This window comes from Patella vulgata, chromosome 3 (genome assembly GCF_932274485.2).
Source record: "Patella vulgata chromosome 3, xgPatVulg1.2, whole genome shotgun sequence".
Lineage (NCBI taxonomy): Eukaryota > Metazoa > Mollusca > Gastropoda > Patellidae > Patella > Patella vulgata.
Genome location: NC_065881.2, coordinates 32,345,551 through 32,365,139, shown reverse-complemented (window position 1 = coordinate 32,365,139; position 19,589 = coordinate 32,345,551). Strand labels below are relative to the sequence as shown.

Here is a 19,589-nt window from a genome sequence, read left to right as displayed (position 1 = left end):
GATCCATTTTTTGCCCCTCTTGACCACACCCACCACAACAGGCGCGACAGACGTTCATATCCTGTGACAGTGATCCATAGGGAACCTAGTGACGCATATAGAAATTGATTAGCTTTTCAGCTAGGTTGAGTGAGAAAAATCGAGTTTTCAAGGGTAGCTCTAAAAATAAATATGCACAGCCTTTTTTTAAATTTTTTTTTTTTGTGCCTCCGTCATGTGTTCATATTTTTAATTTAAATCAAATATTATAATTAATATTTTGAAACTTAAAATTGTAATAAACAACAACTTTTGCAAGTTTGTAAATTTTGTTTGTAAATTCAGTACTGTACGCTAAAAATAATATTGACTAGAAATAATAATATTGACTAGAAAGTGTCAAGTGAATACTCCAGGGGTATTTCCAACTTTTTTTGCATATTAATTTACATTTCAAAAGATAGGTTGCCAGGCAACGAAACATACGCCCACAGCAGCTAAATCGTCCGGGCAGTCAACAAGAGTTGTCACGTATTTTTACTTTTTCGGTAATGAAACTAAACTAATGCACTAAAATAAGAGTAACAACTCATTAAGTAATTATCAGAAAATCATTAGAATTTGTTTAGCTTTTACAAGTTCTGCCCCATGCTAACGTTTAGTATACGAAATATTTAATATCATGGATTTAGCTGCTCAAGTTATCAAAATTCATTAAAATTTGTTTGGTTTTTATAAAGTTCTGCCCCATGCTAACACTTAGCTGTTCAAGTTATCAAAATTCATTATGGGAGATTCGATGACGAGTTGGCAGTTCTCATTAAAAACTAGATAACGTAAAGGCAATTTGCTGAAAATTTCATTCAAATTGATCCACTATGAACCGAGAACTAAGCGAATGAAATTTCTGCCTAGCCTTGGTCATCATTACTAAAGTCAGTACGTTAAACAGCATAGTCTCGATTATCCATTTAATCGTTTAATCGAGAAGGAAAGTTATGCAGTAAATCGGATCACAATCCACTTAAGATCGCAGGCTAGCGATGCCATCTAGAGTTGATTATGGTCTGGATAAGTTAATTAATGTCTAATTAATAATTTAGATAACATTTCAGGCCTAAAGAAAGACCTGCAATAGACAGATTTTTCTCTTGCATAATGTATGTTTAAACTATGTGTATCAATCTAATGTTAATCGGATATTAACTTTAGCCTCTAGAGCGTCCACTAGAATTTTTGAAGTGATCAAGGGCCATAACTCTGACAATAATTATCGGAAATCGTTGAAAATCATTAGGCTTCTTTGTCTCATGACCTTAAACACTGTGTATAAATTTAAAGTCCATCGGATATTAACTTTAGGCTCCAGAGCGCCAACAAGATTTTTTGAACTGATCATGAAATGAAATGAAATGAAATGGAGTTTAACGTCCTACTGTTCTGCTCCTAACCTGGGCTAATGAAGACGGGCATACGCCATACAGTGTGCTATGAGGGAAATTTTGCCCGGACAGCGGCACTACAGCCTACTCTTATATCGAATTCCAACTGCCAAGGGATCTTTTACGTGCACGCCAATGTGTACACGGGACCTCGGTTTTTTGTCCCATTCGAACGACTGGACAGCTTTCCTTGTCAGCCTCTCCATCCTGCATCACTGATAAGGGAGAACCTCGCCGGAAAATCTGGATGAACTTTCTCGGCCAATGCAGGGATCGAACACCCGACCTCCAGGCTAGCGAGCTAGCGTCTTACCCACTTAGCCACGTGATCCCCTTGAACTGATCAATAGGCTTCTTCATCTCATGACCTTAAACACTATGTATAAATTTAAAGTCAATCGGATAATAACTTTAGCCTCTAGAGTGACCACAAGATTTTTTGAAGTGATCAAGGGCCATAACTCTGGCAGTAATTATCAAAAATTGCTGAAAATCAATAGGATTCTTCGTCTTGTGACCTTAAACACTGTGTACAAATTTAAAGTTAATCGGATATTAACTTTGGCCTCTAGAGCATCAAGAAGATTTTTTCGAAGTGATCAAGGGCCATAATTCTGGCAGTAATTATCAGAAATCGTTGAAAATCAATAGAATTCTTCATCTCATGACCTTAAACACTGTGTATAAATTTAAAGTCAATCGGATATTAACTTGGGCCTCTAGAGCGTTGAAAAGATTTTTCGAAGTGATCAAGGGCCATAACTCTGGCAGTAATAATCGGAAATCGCTGAAAATCAATAGGCTTCTTCGTAGCATGACCTTAAATACTGTGTATAAATTTAAAGTCAATCGGATATTAACTTTAGCCTCTAGAGCGTCCACTAGAATTTTTGAAGTGATCAAGGGCCATAACTCTGACAGTAATTATCGGAAATCGTTGAAAATCATTAGGCTTCTTTGTCTCATGACCTTAAACACTGTGTATAAATTTAAAGTCCATCGGATATTAACTTTGGCCTCTAGTGCGTCAACAAGATTTTTTCGAAGTAATCAAGGGCCATAACTCTGGCAGTAATTATCAGAAATCGTTGAAAATCAATAGAATTCTTCGTCTCATGACCTTAAACACTGTGTATAAATTTAAAGTCAATCGGATATTAACTTGGGCCTCTAGAGCGTTGACAAGATTTTTCGAAGTGATCAAGGGCCATAACTCTGGCAGTAATTATCGGAAATCGCTGAAAATCAATAGGCTTCTTCGTAGCATGACCTTAAATACTGTGTATAAATTTAAAGTCAATCGGATATTAACTTTGGTCTCAAGAGCGTCCACAAGACTTTTTGAAGTGATCAAGGGCCATAACTCTGGCAGTAATTATCTGAAATCGCTGAAAATTAATAGGATTCTTCGTCTTGTGACCTTAAACCAGACCTGTCAACTCTACCGCATCACGCGGTAAAGTGCCGCGAAAAGGCCTCATGTACCGCTCTACTGCGCGGTAATAGCTTTCTACCGCATTTTCAAACAAAGAGTTTTTTAATTTTATCGCCAAAACTATGGAACTAAGGGAAGTAACTCTTTGCATGTAAACAATAAAGATCGCGACTTTCGGTTATCAACATCGATTTGGGATATTGTAAGGTGTAATTTAGCTAAGAGATTTGTTCTCAAATTCTTTTCAATCTATTTTAGAGTTAATAAAGCGGATATAATTATTAGCACGTGTTCCAAATACTCTTAAAATGCGTAGCGATAAACTAAACAAATAGCGACCAATTTACAGCAGCAATGGCTGACAATTTCGTTTGCGCGCGTATGTACAGCATCTAATACAATACATCGAATGCAACACAACCTGGAACTTTGATTTCAAGATGGGAATTACGTTTCGCCGATTCGGACTTACATGGAACAACGCTCTCTCGAATAAATGTTAAAGCAGTTTTACGGAATCACGGGAGAAAAAATCCCGTTCATTGAGAGGATATTCGCCATGGGGGAGGGGGGGATGATTAAATCGATACCAATATTTTATCGTTGTTAGTCGTTATGCAAAACTAATTTTTTACGCCACCTCCGCTCCTCTATTCCTAATGTAGAAATACTATAGAATCTAATAAGCACACCAATTATCTTACATGAAACAATATTGACAAAAACTCTCGGAATAGGGAACACACGTCACAAACAAGGATATTTTAAAATCATGCTAAGTTAAAACAAAAGAAAAGTGGTAATTCCAGTACTACTGAACTGGTAATTAGGGTTTCACACTGCGTAGCTTGTGTGAAACACTATTGTTTTTGTTAAGATTATTATTCTTCTTCTTCTTATTAGGCTTTCAGAATTTGTCTGAAAGACTATTGTTTTTACTAAAATTATTATTAGGGTTTCACACTGCGTAGCTTGTGTGAAACACTATTGTTTTTGTTAAAATTATTCTTCTTATTATTATTATTATTCTTCTTTTGTTTTGAGTAGATCTCAGCAACTGATTGTCGGATCGTTACGATTTCTTCAGTTTTACTGAAAAAGTGGGTGTGACTTAGAGGATAAAGCTATTTTGAACGTTCTGCGACAATGCGAAATGTCCGAAATCACCGAAGCTATCGTTTTTAGAAATATTGCAGTAATTTTAACAATAATCATTGGATTTTAACTTTCGATGCATTTTGGCATAGCCGGAGACGGGGCACATAGCTACGCTACTTTTGATTTTTGATTTTCGGCAAATCTTCGCAGATATTAGGCGCTAAATTTAGAAAATTTAAATTTTTACAAAAAACTTTTTTATTTATGAATATTTTTTAGTCGTGTTTTACACAAATATAACGAGTCCTCTGACTTGGGCAAAAATGTGAAAAATTTTTGTCTCGGTAATTTTCCTTGGCCCCAATTGGCTAATTCAGTTTTTCAGTCCTAGATTAATTATTTATTGTTCGATTTGTATAAAACAAAGTTCATATGCTCCGTTGTCTCAATTGTCATTTTTTTTGTTACCAATAGTGTTATCTGTCGGCACCGGAAGTGGCGTAAATTGACAAAAAACTACAATTTTGACAGTTAGGTACCATTTTTCGAAAGCAAATATTATTTTTTTCAAATCTGGTATAACTGAAATTGTGCGCCCTTTAAAGGCGCACAAAATTTTGGAACCAGTTTTTTTAATTTCGATTCCGTTTTCGGGCTATTTCGATTTAAAGGTGAAAAAAGGTGTAAAATTAAGCTATTTACAACCCATCCAGCGTTTTCATATTTTAAAATATTACTTCGTAACTTTCATAAACTCGTAGCAATAATCTATACGGAGAGAATGTATGTGAAAATTAATTTGTAATATGCGCAGTTGCCGAGAAATGGGCAATTTTGCATGAGTCACTTTTTACGCTAGTTTGCCTGTAAAAGAGTCAATTATTATTCGATTTTCATAAAAGTGACACCATTTGATGTGTAATGTCAATTTTAACTAGGTCAAACCAATTTAACATTTTCAATATCACCGGAAATGACGTAATTTGGGCAAAAATTGTATTTATAGCCTTCGAAACCAGTAATTTATTCAAATGAGTCATATTTGTTATTTGTTTAAAATTTTGATATTTGATTCAAATGAACTAATACAATGAACCCTTACGATCATATAGATATCACAAAATGGTTTCTAACTTGTTCAGTTGCGGAGAAATAGGCAATTTTCAACAGGTCACTTTTTAAGGTTTTTTGTCAATAAAAGTGTCAATTATTATTCGATTTTCATGAAATTTTCATTGTGTGATACCTAATGCCATTTACGATTTCATACAAGTAATTTAAGATTTTCATTATCACCGGAAGTAACGTCATTTTGGCAAAAACTGTATTTTTAGCCTTCAAAACAGATATTTTATTCAAATGAATCAGATTTGTAATGTTTTTAAAATTATGATATTTGATTCCAATCAACAAATAGAATGAACTCATTCGATCATACAGATACCTCAAAATGGTTTCTAACTTGTACGGTTGCAGAGAAATAGGCGATTTTCTACAAGTCATTTTTCAAGGTTTTTGGTCTATAAAGGTGGCAACTATTATAGGATTTACATAAAATTTTCACCATGTGATGATGCTATTTCTGATTTCATAAACCAATTTAACATTTTCATTATCACCGGAAGTAATGTAATTTTGGTACATAAGTTCAAGGGTAACGTGGCACCGGTGAAACCCGTCATTACTGCTTCGCAGTTCTAGTTATTATTATTATGGGTGTTTGGGGGAAAAACTTGATTTCTCCGTCCAGTATCAATGGATTAAACGATTTAACCTTTCGTTGAGTGGCCCGAGGAATGGACTGTCGAAAGATGCCCAATTTATACGGATACTGTTACCAAGCAGCAAAATATGACAAGCAGAAAATCAAGTATTTTCTGATTTGGAGCGTTTTTGGATGCCTGTATCTCGAAATCTTAACCACAACATTTTTTTTAACTTTCTCTATCGAGAGTCCATTCGATAGTCTTGTGAATTATGCCATCCAATAAGACTTTGAAATGTCTGGAATACGATGAAAAAGTGACTGAAAATCGAAAAATCGTGAAATTTTGCAAAATGCTCTATTACTTTATTATTTAAACAAATTTTTACAAAAAGATTACAGATTCGGATAGCTGACCTAATTACGATTCTAACGATGTATAATATGTATTGAGTTATTGAAATTTAATTTTCGATATTTTGAAATTTTTGCATTTTTGGCACCTTTGAACATAGGATTTCTCAGGGTCATTTTATCTGATCAGATAATGTAATATATCATTACAGAGCCCTGCCGTTATTTAATTGCCCAAACTGGTTATTAAAACTATTCCGACAATAATCTCCATACCGGAAGTATTCAAAAAATGAAAAAAAAAGGTTAAAAAATTGTCGCTCTTGCGAAAAGCTGGATTTCTCGGTCAGATATTACAGGACCAAAAGAAGTAAAGTGTCTTTGGATAGCCCCATTAATGGACTATTATATGGTATCTCAATGGTACGATTTCGATGGTTAGAAAATAAATTGTGGTACGCCGAAAATCTAGTATTTTCCGTTTTTGGAGCCTTTTTAGACGTCTTTTCTTGAAAACGACAACTCCGACTTTTCTGAAACTTTTTTAACGCAGAGTCCTATGGGTGGGCTATTGTGTGAGTCCAACAATAAAAGCATTGAAATAACATAAGTTGTCCAAAAAGAGCATCAATCTTGGAATAAAGTTGAAAAATCCTTAGATTACTGAAAATGATCTTCTAATTTTCTTTCTTTGGAAAACAGCTGAATGGATTATTCTGAAACTTCTTGTACAGAAGGTAAGGTAACCAAACAACTTGTTAAAGCTATCCCGACAATGATCCAAAAAACGGAAGTAGTCGAAAAAAATTCAGATATTTTGAGAAAAAAAAAAGTAAAAATTAAAAAAATGGAGATCTTGCGAAAAAAGTGATTACTACGCCAGATTTCACCGAATCAAAACAACTAAAGTGTCATTGGATAGTTCGAACAATGGACAATCTTATGAGATCTAAATGGTAAAAATTCGCGGGTTAGGCAATATATAATGGAACGCTGAAAACCTATTATTTTCCTTTTTAGTGCCTAATCAGACGCTTTTATTTCGAAAACTTCTCTTATTTCCTTTCTTAAACTTCTGTTACTTAGAGTCCTAACGGTGGTCTATGGTGTGAATCCAAATTTAAAAGCCTCAATATAGTATAAATGGTCCAAAAGGGCCACAATCTTTGAAAAGAAGTCAAAAAATCGTTATATCTGTAAATATATTTGTTTGTATATTTGTATCTTTGGGTCTGTGACCTCCAATACTGAATAAACTATATATATATATATATATATATATATATATATATATATATATATATATATATATATATATATCTGTAAATCTGCTTCTAATGGTATAAGGGAGGTAAAACTGTCAAATGGATCTTTCTGAAACTTCTGGTACAGGAAAATAAGTTCCCATACCACTTGTTAAATCTATCCCGATAATGATCTGTAAACAGGAAGTAGTAAACAGGAAGTAGTCAAATAAATATTCGATATTTAAAAAAAAAAAAGACAGTAAAAAAAATCGGTGCTCTTGCAACAATCGGGATTTCACCGTCGGGTGTGACCGGATCAAAACATCTAAAGTATCGTTTGGTAGCTCGATAAATGGGCTATTGTATGACACACTTCCTGTCTGATTCCTGAAAGCCGGTTCAGTGCTGTTTGCAGGTCTAGTTATTATTATTATTATTCCAAATTATTTTTGATTAGATCTCAGCAACTGCTTGTCGGATCGTTACGATTTCTTCGGTTTTACTGGAAAAGTGGGTGTGCCTTACAGGATAAAGCTATTTTGAACGTTCTGCGACAATGTGAAATGTCCGAAATCACCGAAGCTATCGTTTTTAGAAATATTGCAGTAATTTTAACAATAATCATTGGATTTTAACTTTCGATACATTTTGGCATAGCCGGAGACAGGGCACATAGCTACGCTACTTTTGATTTTTGATTTTCAGCAAATCTTCGCAGATATTAGGCGCCAAATTTCGAAAATTTAAAAAGTTTTTTTGCATTTATGAATATTTTTTAGTTGTGTTTTACACAAAATTAACGAGTCATCTGACTTGAGGAAAAATCTGATTTTTTTTGGTCTCAGTAATTTTCCTTGTCTCAATTGCCATTTTTTTTGTTACCGTTAGAGTTATCTGTCGGCACCGGAAGTGGCGTAATTTTACCAAAAACTACAATTTTGACAGTTAGGTACCACTTTTCGAAAGCAAATATTATTTTTTTCAAATCTGGTATAACTGAAAGGGTGCGCCCTTTAAAGGCGCACAAAATGTTGTGCCCAGTTTTTTTAATTTCGATTCCGTTTTCGGGCTATTTCGATAAAAAGGTGAAAAAAGGTGTAAAATTAGGCTATTTACAACCCATCCAGCGTTTTCATATTTTAAAATATTACTTCGTAACTTTCATAAACTCGTAGCAATAATCTATATGGAGATTATTGTGCCTGTAAAAGAGTCAATTATTATTGGATTTTCATAAAAGTGACACCATTTGATGCATAATGTCATTGTGACTAGTTCAACTCAATTTAAAAGTTTCAATGTCACCGGAAATGACGAAATTTGGGCAAAAACTGTATTTATAGCCCTCGAAACAAATAATTTATTCAAATGAGTCGTATTTAGTGTTTGTTTAAGATTTTGATATTTAATTCTAATCATCTTAAAGAATGAACCCATACGATCGATCATATAGATATCACAAAATGGTTTCTAACTTGTTCAGTTGCGGAGAAATAAGCAATTTTCAACAGGTCACTTTTCAAGGTTTTTTGTTCACAAAAGTGTCAATTATTATTCGATTTTCATGAAATTTTCACTGTGTGATACCTAATGCCATTTACGATTTCAAACAAGTAATTTAAGATTTTCATTATCACCGGAAGTAACGTCATTTTGGCAAAAACTGTATTTTTGGGCTTCAAAACAGATATTTTATTCAAATGAGTCTGATTTGTGATGTTTGTAAAATTATGATATTTGATTCCAATCAGCAAATAGATTGAACCTATGCGATCATACAGATACCAGAAAATGGTTTCTAACTTGTACGGTTGCAGAGAAATAGACGATTTTCTACAAGTCACTTTTCAAGGTTTTTGGTCTATAAAAGTGGCAATTATTATTTGATTTACATAAAATTTTCACCATGTGATGCCTTATGTCATTTCTAATTTCATAAAACTAATTGAACATTTTCATTATCACCGGAAGTACTGTACACTTACATGTAACAAATGTATAAAATGAATTGATATTGTTGGATTTGGTTGATTCGGCGTCCATTTTATTTGATGTGGAAACCTGTTTAATGGTTTCATTGGTACCGGAAGTGACATGTCTAGGGTAATGTGGCACCGGTGAAACCCGTTATTACTGCATCGCGTATAAAAAAAGTATTCCGAGAGCATTGCTGAAGCTAAACATGTCCTATACCAACAAATTTTACATGCATGCATTTATAAGAATAAATTCCATAAAACTGAGTCTTTATTGGATTGGTCTGTAACTCTTGATATGTAATAGAGAGTACCAAATTTCAATTGAATACCTTGAGTTTATCCGAAATATATTCTGGAAAATAGAATTTTCATTGACCTATTATGACATAATATCAAATAACTATAGTATTAGCCTGTCAATCGATGCACAAACGGGAAAAGAACAAGCAAGTTTCATGTTGATTGTAATCGAATTGGCAAAGCCTGAAGGTTTTCTTTTAAGGGGACATCCCAAGACAAAGAATACCAAGTGTATGGAACCAGTTGCTAGTTCAAAAGTTAATGGAATCCAATGAAATGAAATGAAATGAAATGGGGTTGAATGTCCTACTGTTCTGCTCTAACAGGAATGCTATGAATTCCGATACTTGTTAGATGAAACTTCCAAACAGTCTGTCATTTTGTCCGAGGAAAAATTATTGGCAGATTATTGCCATTTTTGGAAAATATAAGTGCGGTAGACTGCTACCTTTCGTGAATTTCTAACTTTACTTTCTAGCTCCTGAATTGAACCCAGGAAATGTTCTCAAAACCGCAACCTGACTTCTGAGATTGTAATGTGTTCTCCATGATTTTCATGTAACTAATGCTGCACGTGCTGTTCACCGGGACCAGCCCTATAAAATGCACCCCAATACCTGGTTGAATCATTCACACTACGTCAGCAGCATGCCAAGACGCACGACAACTCAGAGGAACCAGGCGTTTGGAAGACTCGATGCTGGCCACACTGCCCAAGCCCCTGCCAATCACTTCCAGGTCAATGTTCGGACCATCTACAGACTTCAGCAACGCTTTCAAGCCACCAACATTACAGATGATCGCACCAGAACTGGTAGACCAAGGGTTACCACAAGGCGACAAAACTGCCATGTTGTGTGACAGCACGTGGAGAATCCCTTCACACAGGCATCTGAGAAAGCACATCAGACAGTGGGAACACACAGAAGACAAGACCCATCAGTATCGATACAGTGCACCAACGTCTCACCAGAGAGAACATCCATTGCTGTAGACTTTACCGTGGACCGATCCTCACCCCCTTGCCATCGACGTGAACGTATACAGTTTGCCCAACAACACCAGAACTGGCGACACAGGCAATGGAGAACTGTTCTGTTCACAGATGAGAGTTGGTATTGCGTATAAACTGCAGATGGCAGGACCAGAATATGGCATCAACGTGGTCAGCGTTATTCTGACCAATGTGTCATGGTACGAGACTCATGGGGAGGTCCAAGCATAAGGTTTTTTGGTGGAATCAGCCTGAACCAGAGAGTGGGTCCTGTGGTGTTCCAAAATCTTGGTCCAGGGAGAGGAGGCGGCATCACAGTAGTGCGCTACATCGATCAAGCTCTCAGACCCCACATTTCGCACGTCATCGAAACAACGTTTTCCAGCATGACAATGCCCGTGCCCACACTACCAGAGTTACTCGGGACTTTCTACAGCAGAATGGTGTCAACGTTATGCACTGGCCAGCCCTTAGTCCGGACTTAACCCCGATTGAAATTCTCTGGGATGAACTTCAGTGGAGACTTAATAACATCATACCGAGACCAAACAGTCTATGGATTGTGCCAGGATTTGTTTTTTTACATCAAATAACTTCATTTTCATTCATCATTCTTAAAGATACATTATGGGGAGATTTTTATAAGGAGTTAGCCATTCTTGCTATAACAGTTCAAAAATAGATGATGAAAGAAGAATATATTGAAAATTTCAGTCAAATTACTTTATTCTGAACATAGTTATCACCAGTGTAATTTTTGACTAGAAATGGGATTGAATTCCATCTTCATCGATTCTTAGTATGGCCGATCATTTGATTGACAGGCCTTAACTCCACCTACATAATGTTTGCTGTCTTTTGTCTGCTGTCATCATATCCGAATTTGTGTTTTACCTTTTTGGATTTTTATAACAATTGGACAAAATGAGTGAGAGGGTAAATTTTCATTCTTACTTGTATTTTGGACATGCATTAAATCAATTGAATATAGGACATAATATTATAATACAATTATGCTAAATATATAGGTATAGACATGATAGACAGAAAGACAAAACCAGTGGGAGATTAATAATACACAAATAACATTCTCTATTTTCTAACAAAAGAATCACCAGAATAACTAAAACTCTTATGTGTGGGACTCCTTGAAATTGAGCAATGTTGTGTAAGGGGAGACAACAGAGGACAATGAATATATTATCTCCCATCTTTTTCTCAAAGTCATAATTGTGATCAACATGTATTATGAAAATAAATTTATCTAGTTTATTTTAGGAAGTATATAAAGTCTACTTACCAGGTAATACAATTTTATCAGCCATCAGGACGATTATAAAATTGAAAAAATCATTTTTTGTTTTTGTAAAGAAATATTACCTGTGATAATCTTCAACACAGTAGATTTTATTATCTACATCTATTGTAAATGGTACACCATCTAAACACTCATTACAAATACAACATCGAAAACATCCTGGGTGATATGATTTGCCCATCGCTTGTAAAATCTACAAATATATATGTATAACAATAACATATATACCTACACACCTTGGGATGTTATTTCCTTTGATCTCCCATGCATATTATTAAACGTATCAACCTGTTGTGACATCATAGGAGGGTGATATCTGATATCGCCCCTAGGGTCGACATCAGATATCACTCTCTGATGATGTCACAACAGGTTTACGGACTCTGCAATGAAAGAGGACACAAATTCTTTCTTTTAACATTTTATTCACTTTTTTGTAAAATTGTTACGTAGTTTCTTCATCTGACCATCAAGAACTTGTCTGAAACTCAAATTCTGGATTGTGTAAGTTTATAATCCAGGTCAGTTTTATTCGCAATCCGTAAATGTGAAACTATTCCCATAACTAAAAGGAATTTGGTTGGTAATATTCATCATTTTATTTTGCTGAATTCCAAAATGAATCTGGACATCCAAAAAAAAAGGTTTTATACTCATATCCTCCAGCACACACAGGATTTTTCGCTCAATATCACGTTTATTATTCCGCCACACTGACCAACTGTTCACAACCCACTGATTTCTGCGTAAGGTATTTATGGGCACGGCATTGTTGGCATATTCACTGACATCTTGTCACTCGAAATTGAAAAACATTTATCATTTGTTTCTTGCAAGTCCCTTCCCAGGTCTTGCTGATTGGCGGTCCAAATACTGGGGAATGTGGTCTATCACTGTGTGGCATTTGCTTGTTCTTGGAATGTCCAGTTCATCATACTCCCTGTAGCCAAAATGAGTCTATATTCTTATTTTACATTATAAGTTGCTCTAAAATGACAAATATGAGGGGCCTGAGCCTTTCAGAAGTAATTTTAATCTGATTGTCAAAGCCCAATATTCCAATTTGTGAAGCGGAATAACCATTTTTTTTCCTCATTTGGGAGGCAAAATAAAATTAGAACAATACAATGTACATCCAAAATGATTGCTTATTCATAATCTCCGCAAAAAGTCACTCTAGACACGTTTAAGGATTGTCGCAAATTTATTCTTTTGTAGGGAATTAGGGGCATTTAATAGACAATTTGTAAATTGATAAAAAACAAACTGACATAAACTATGCCAATTTTGGAGGTTGTGTATACAATAGTGACTTTGCCAGAGGCTGTGGAAATCCAGAAAATAAAGATAGGTTGCCAGGCAACAAAACACACGCCAACAGCAGCTAAATCGTCCAAGCAGTCGACAAGGGTTGTCGCATATTTATTGTTTTGTAGGTAATTAGGGGAATTTAAAGTGCACATAAGACGGGCCCGGAAACTTTGAGATACATGTAGCCAATGGTTACTATATCCACTTTACGGCAAGTTCACGCCAATCTGGTTGAAATTAATTCAGTTATCTTCACTCAAAGTCGTAAAAATTGACCTTCCGTAAAAACGACTTTGCCAATTATCGAAAACACTCTTAATCCCCTCAGACGCCAGTGACGTCACAGTGACCGAAGGCATATTCGGAATGTTTATTCCTTAATGACCTATATACAGCTGGCGTGTGTATTCTTTACCGCCTGAAGGATTCCTTAATCCCCCTAATTAAATAAAACAATTGACTACGGAATAATTTGTTTTGTAATTCATTTTAATTTAAGATCCAATTTAGAGTGCCTACAACTTTCAAACTTTGAAGTATTGAACTCTTAATTAATTTTTTACAATATGGAACTTATTGGACGAACACTTTTAATATGTAAATAATATACGGGTTCAGGTATGTGTTTTTTACTGCGAGCACTTCGCTTTTCCACATAAAGTGTAGTGTCGTTAATATCTGTCAATAATTAATCAATCCGACTATAAAAGTTATACAGGCATGGGTTATAAATTAATTTACACAGTGGTGTTAGCAGTGAGTGTTAGTGGGATTAAGAATGTTGATTAGGTAATCCTCTTTTTTTACGCCGACCAGATCAAAGACATCACTCTAAGTGGAACGTGTGCGTAATACCTCACGAACGAACTAATGGTAGAATCATACACACACACATTAATTGTATAAAATAATTAAGTTTTACTAATAAGTTGTTTAAAATTACTATATACCCAATAATTATTGCTCACCGGTGTTTTTGTAATCAAGTAGCCTCGTGTTATTTGTTCATTGGCGTTTAAACAACATTTAATTGATGGGTGGATTAACGTTTTTGATACGATTAGGTTATAATGTCTAACATCGGTTATCTTCTTTATAATAAAATTATTTTACAATTGCATTGACAGTTTAATCACTCACCAAACGGCACCAGGAACTCCACGAATGATCCCGTGCAATTTTCGCGGTGAAGTTTAACCTCATTTACTACACCCGTAGTACATGGAACGGTACATGATAATAAGATACCAAGCGTTAATTGGCAGAGAAATGGGTGCGATCTATTGTACATGTTATGCAGAGTCATCGGAAAATTCCATATTCACTGTAGTTGTTCTTTATGTATAGAAATGGTTATTATTATTATATATAACTACTAATGAATATATCGACAAATGACTGGCACCATTTGTATTTCTGTACTTAAGTTTGGGATATCAAGTATTACGGGGTTATCCAAATTACCGGTAAATGCGCTAATTTCTTGAGTCATCTTCATTTGACACGTGGCCTATTTAAACAAAGGCAGCTTAAATTGATCTACAGCATGATACTGCATTTTAAATTCACGTGGTAATTGGACCGTCAATAGACGCTTGTCCAGTTGCTGTGTGTATTGATAGTGCTATATTGTACAGACAGTGAGATATTGTATAGATAATGTATATCCTATGTGTAGTGCCTGTGACGTCACCAGCCAATCAACCGGATTAAGGTCGTAATTGAAAAATCGAAAAGCGTTTTGGCGTGTCGGATACTTAAACGTTAACAGCGGACTTAATTTTAATCAGATTGGTGTGAACTTGCCGTAAAGTTGATATAGTAACCATGGGCGGCTATACATACATGCAATTTAGATTTTTGATCTTACGTGGTCTTTAATAGACAATTTCATACAGATGACATTATAATTTTTGTCATTTGAGGGTTCACAAGGTTCTAAAAACTAAAACAACGGCCGTAACTCTGGAAGTAATCTACAGAAATTGTTGAAATTCGACAGGCTTTTTTTGTTTTACTAATTCAAATAATGCATAATTTCATACAGATCGGATGATAACTTTTGTCGTTCGAACGTTCACAAGGTTCAACAAAGTAAAACAAGGGCCATAACTCTAGATGTTATTGACAGAAATTGCTGACATTCAATAGGCTTCTTCATTTCACTAATTTAAATGATGCATATGAATTTCATACAGATCGGATAATAACTTTTGTCGTTAGAGCATTCACAAGGTACAACAAAGTGAAACAAGGGCCATAACTCACGGCGTAATTAACGTAAATTGCTGAAATTCAATAGGCTTCTTCGTTGCACTAATAAAAATGATGCATATTAATTTCAAACAGATCGGATGATAACTGTTGTCATTAGAGTGTTCACTAGATGTAATTAACGGAAATTGCTGAAATTCAATAGGCTTCTTTGTTTTACTAATTTAAATGATGCATATAAATTTCATACAGGGTGCATTAACGGAAATTGCTGAAATTCAATAGGCTTCTTCGTTTCACTAATTTTAATGATGCATATCAATTTCAAACAGATAGGATGATAACTGTTGTCATTAGAACGTTCACAAGATTCAACAATGTGAAACAAGGGCCATAACTCTAGATGTAATTAACGGAAATTGCTGAAATTCAATAGGCTTCTTTGTTTTACTTATTTAATTGATGCATATAGATTTCATACAGATCGGTTGATAACTTTTGTTGTTCACAAGGTGCAACAAAATGAAACAAGGGCCATAACTCCAGAAGAAATTAACGGAAGTTATTGAAATTAAATAAGCTTCTACATCTCACTAATGCAAACAACATACAGTAGAATCTGTATTAAGCTGCCACCCAAGGAAATTTTCATGACTGGCTGCTTAATGGGAGTGGCCACTTAATATAATCTGAGTGTTTGTTAGTGCTGACATCAAGTAAATTTTACGCTTTGATGCTTAGGGAGCAAACATCAATACTTGCATCAGAAAATTTGGCTGTCGCTGAAACTTGCTTGGGACGATAATTATTTGACACAAATCTCTGATTTATCTTCTGTAAACGGGTCATTTTGTACCAACATTGATACTACGGTCAACCACTGTGATGTATTCGATATTATGTATCCATTTTCGTGAAGAAAATCCTTAAATTAATTTTATTTTATCAAAAGGCACATGTCCAAAAATACATCGCTGAATTTGTCACCGATTTTTAAGGGGGCGCTAAAACTTCTGTTTAGTAACAAAATGAAATGGGGTTTCAAGAGTGGCAATGGAAAATAGATACTAAATGATCGCAACAAAACTCGGCTTTGATAGTACTATTAGTTTATTCAATCAGTATCTAATAATGTTTCAATACGTGTGAAAACAATGATCAGGGTTTGTCATTAATTTAATAAAACAAAGATTAATTAACAGGCAATCCCGGGTTTATCGTTGTTTTCACAGTTCGTTTTACCTGATCGGTGGGGGAATAGATTATTAATCACGGGATTAGCGGAAGTTCTATGAAGTACGACAAGATGGTAGACCTATCATTCAACAATGGCCGTTGAATAAGCACTATTTTGCTAATTTATTAGTAAAATAGTGACTGCTGGCCGCATTAGAGGAGTGGCCGTTGATTAAAGAGATGAAACAATAAAATTTCTACGGGGGAAATTTATTGTAACCGCTTACAAGGAGATGTTGCTGAATAGGAGTGGCTGCTCGTACAGATTCTACTGTATATCAATTTCAAAACAATCAGATGATAAATGTAATCTGTAGAGTGTTCACAAGAAATTGTTGACGACAGACGGACGAACGGGGGCAATATACGGCCACATTTCCATGTGAGCGTATAAAGAGTGAATGGTTCATATATTCCACATTTTTCCACCTGGTGGCACGAACTGTGTGAATCGCATATTGCATGTGATGATAAATTCATAATCTACACCAACAGTTGTCTTAGATCACAAAGTTAGGGAGTTCTACTCCTATTAGAAATTTGAGTTTAAAGCACCCGAAAACCTAAATTTTTTTTACTGAATTCATGATCAGTTTCACTTTTCAGTACCTTAATTTCAAATGGCCACATCTCAGCAAGTTTTCCAACTAGAGAGGAAAATTTTTCGATTTGTTAGTTTAAGGTGATACATATATTTTTTTAAAAAAACATTTTTTGGGGGGGAGGGGGTCATGTTCCCACTATTGGCCCAGTTGATATAGTCCCCTATCCCAGTAATTATCACAATCTTGAATTTTTGAAGCACGATAATTCTAACAAGCCAACAGTGAGGCTGATGTCCCCCGCCGAAATAGGAAAATAATTAGAGGACACATATAAATTTATCACAAATTATCTTTTACAAAGTATTGAACAATCAAACAGTATATCTTTACTTATAGTCTAAGCATACAATGTTTTTGATGGAATAATTATAGCATATTAAGGGGAAAACATGCTCTATGCCTACAGATCTAGAGTTTGGTTGTATCAACGGGTCTATTTTCGTGTCCCAAAGCATCAACCAATCAAATTGCTTATCTCTGCTTACCCTAAGCGGAAAATGCTCATCTTCGAACTCCATCAAGGCATTGACCTAATCAACACATACACCAAGTTTGAACATTCTAGCTCAATTAGGAAGAGAGTTATCGTGCCCCAAAGTATCAACCAATCAAATTGCTTATCTCTGCTTACCCTAAGCGGAAAATGCTCATCTTCGAACTCCATCAAGGCATTGACCTAATAAACACATACACCAAGTTTGAACATTCTAGCTCAATTAAAAGTTATCGTGTCCCAAAGCATCAACCAATCAAATTGCTTATCTCTGCTTACCCTAAGCGGAAAATGCTCATCTTCGAACTCCATCAAGGCATTGACCTAATCAACACATACACCAAGTTTGAACATTCTAGCCCAATTAGGAAGAGAGTTATTGTGTCCCAAAGCATCAACCAATCAAATTGCTTATCTCTGCTTACCCTAAGCGGAAAATGCTCATCTTCGAACTCCATCAAGGCATTGACCTAATAAACACATACACCAAGTTTGAACATTCTAGCTCAATTAGGAAGAGAGTTATTGTGTCCCAAAAAGTGTGACGGACAGACAGACGGACAGACGGACAGACGGACGAACCCATTTTAATAGTCCCCTGCTTTCTTCGAAAGGCGGGGGACAATTACCGCGATAATATGTTCCGAAGTCTTGACCAATCAAATTGCTTATCTCTCCTTTGCCTAGCAGAAAATTCTCATCATCGAACTTAGTCAAGATAATAATATAATGAATCTATACTCGGAGTTTCATCACTCTCACTGAATCATAACCAAAGTTATCATGCCCCAAAGCATCAATCAATCACATTGCTTACTCTGCTTACCATAAGCAGACAATGTTTATCATCGAACTAGATCAAGGCATTCACCTAGAGTTGGACGATATTGGTAAAATAAAATATTGCGATATTTCCCAAAAAACGACGATATATCACTATATCGCGATATTTTAGTTTTATTATAAAAAGCTAATGATATATCACAATATCCCGATATTTTAGTTTTATTATAAAAGATGTGATTATATAAGTGTTAAAAACAGGTCATTCCCTCCCCCTCTCCCCTCTCTAAGGGTCTCTTGAGTTCGGCATATTCAATTGGGTGATGTATTTTTAAATGAACGTACTAGTTGCTGGTGTTGCCGCCTTTTGCAGCTACACGACGCTTGCAAAATCTACATAAAACTTTCGTTTGCGCTCGTCGTTCTCATCAAAACCAAAGTAGAGCCATTAGGCTTTATTACTACTGTTCGATCAGCTTGAGCTTCGCAATGTTCCGCAATCTTTCAAAATGTTGAATAACATGTGGCCACAGATCACTAAAGATTTGCCCATTGACTTTAATGTTAATTCTCGACTCTTAGACCGGCTCTAACTTTTTCCCAAATTTTCGTTGGGTAGAACGCTTTCTACCACAGATGTAGCAACATGTGGCAACCTCTTGCCCAAAAGCATGTATGAGGTTCACCGTGGAAAACTTGAGATACACAAGCTTGAAGTAGAGACAAGAAAACATGCAATTTTGGACCCTACATTTCAACCTAACCAACCTCTTAACTCTTGTATCCTTCCGCTTCAAAATCATGAATATTCACCAAAACCTGGTAGAAAATGTATTTTCAAACCCTTTTCTTCGATTCTACACCAAAAAGTCAACAAAAATCGCCATGCAAAAGGGGGAAAAAGGGAAAGACTAAAAATAACTTTCGCCCTACATTCGTGGGTGAAGGCGTAAAAATATTTGGTGAGCTGTGTCCATGTGGATATGAGTAGACTCAAAGAACCAGACGTAATTTCTCCTATTCGGTACACTACACTTGAGATACACAAGCTGGAAGTAGAGACAAGTAAACATGCAATTTCAGGCCCTACATTTCA

At 35.3% G+C, this 19,589-nt stretch overlaps 1 protein-coding gene across 1 annotated transcript in view; it reads right to left on the bottom strand.

The window, feature by feature from the left end:
* Nucleotides 1-19,589, bottom strand: part of LOC126814504 (Wilms tumor protein 1-interacting protein homolog) — a 132,587-nt gene that overhangs the window by 26,712 nt on the left and 86,286 nt on the right. Inside the window, exon 5 of the mRNA XM_050539682.2 lies at nt 11,914-12,044. Coding sequence (XP_050395639.1) covers nt 11,914-12,044 — 131 coding nt within the window. The remainder of the gene's footprint in view (nt 1-11,913; nt 12,045-19,589) is intronic.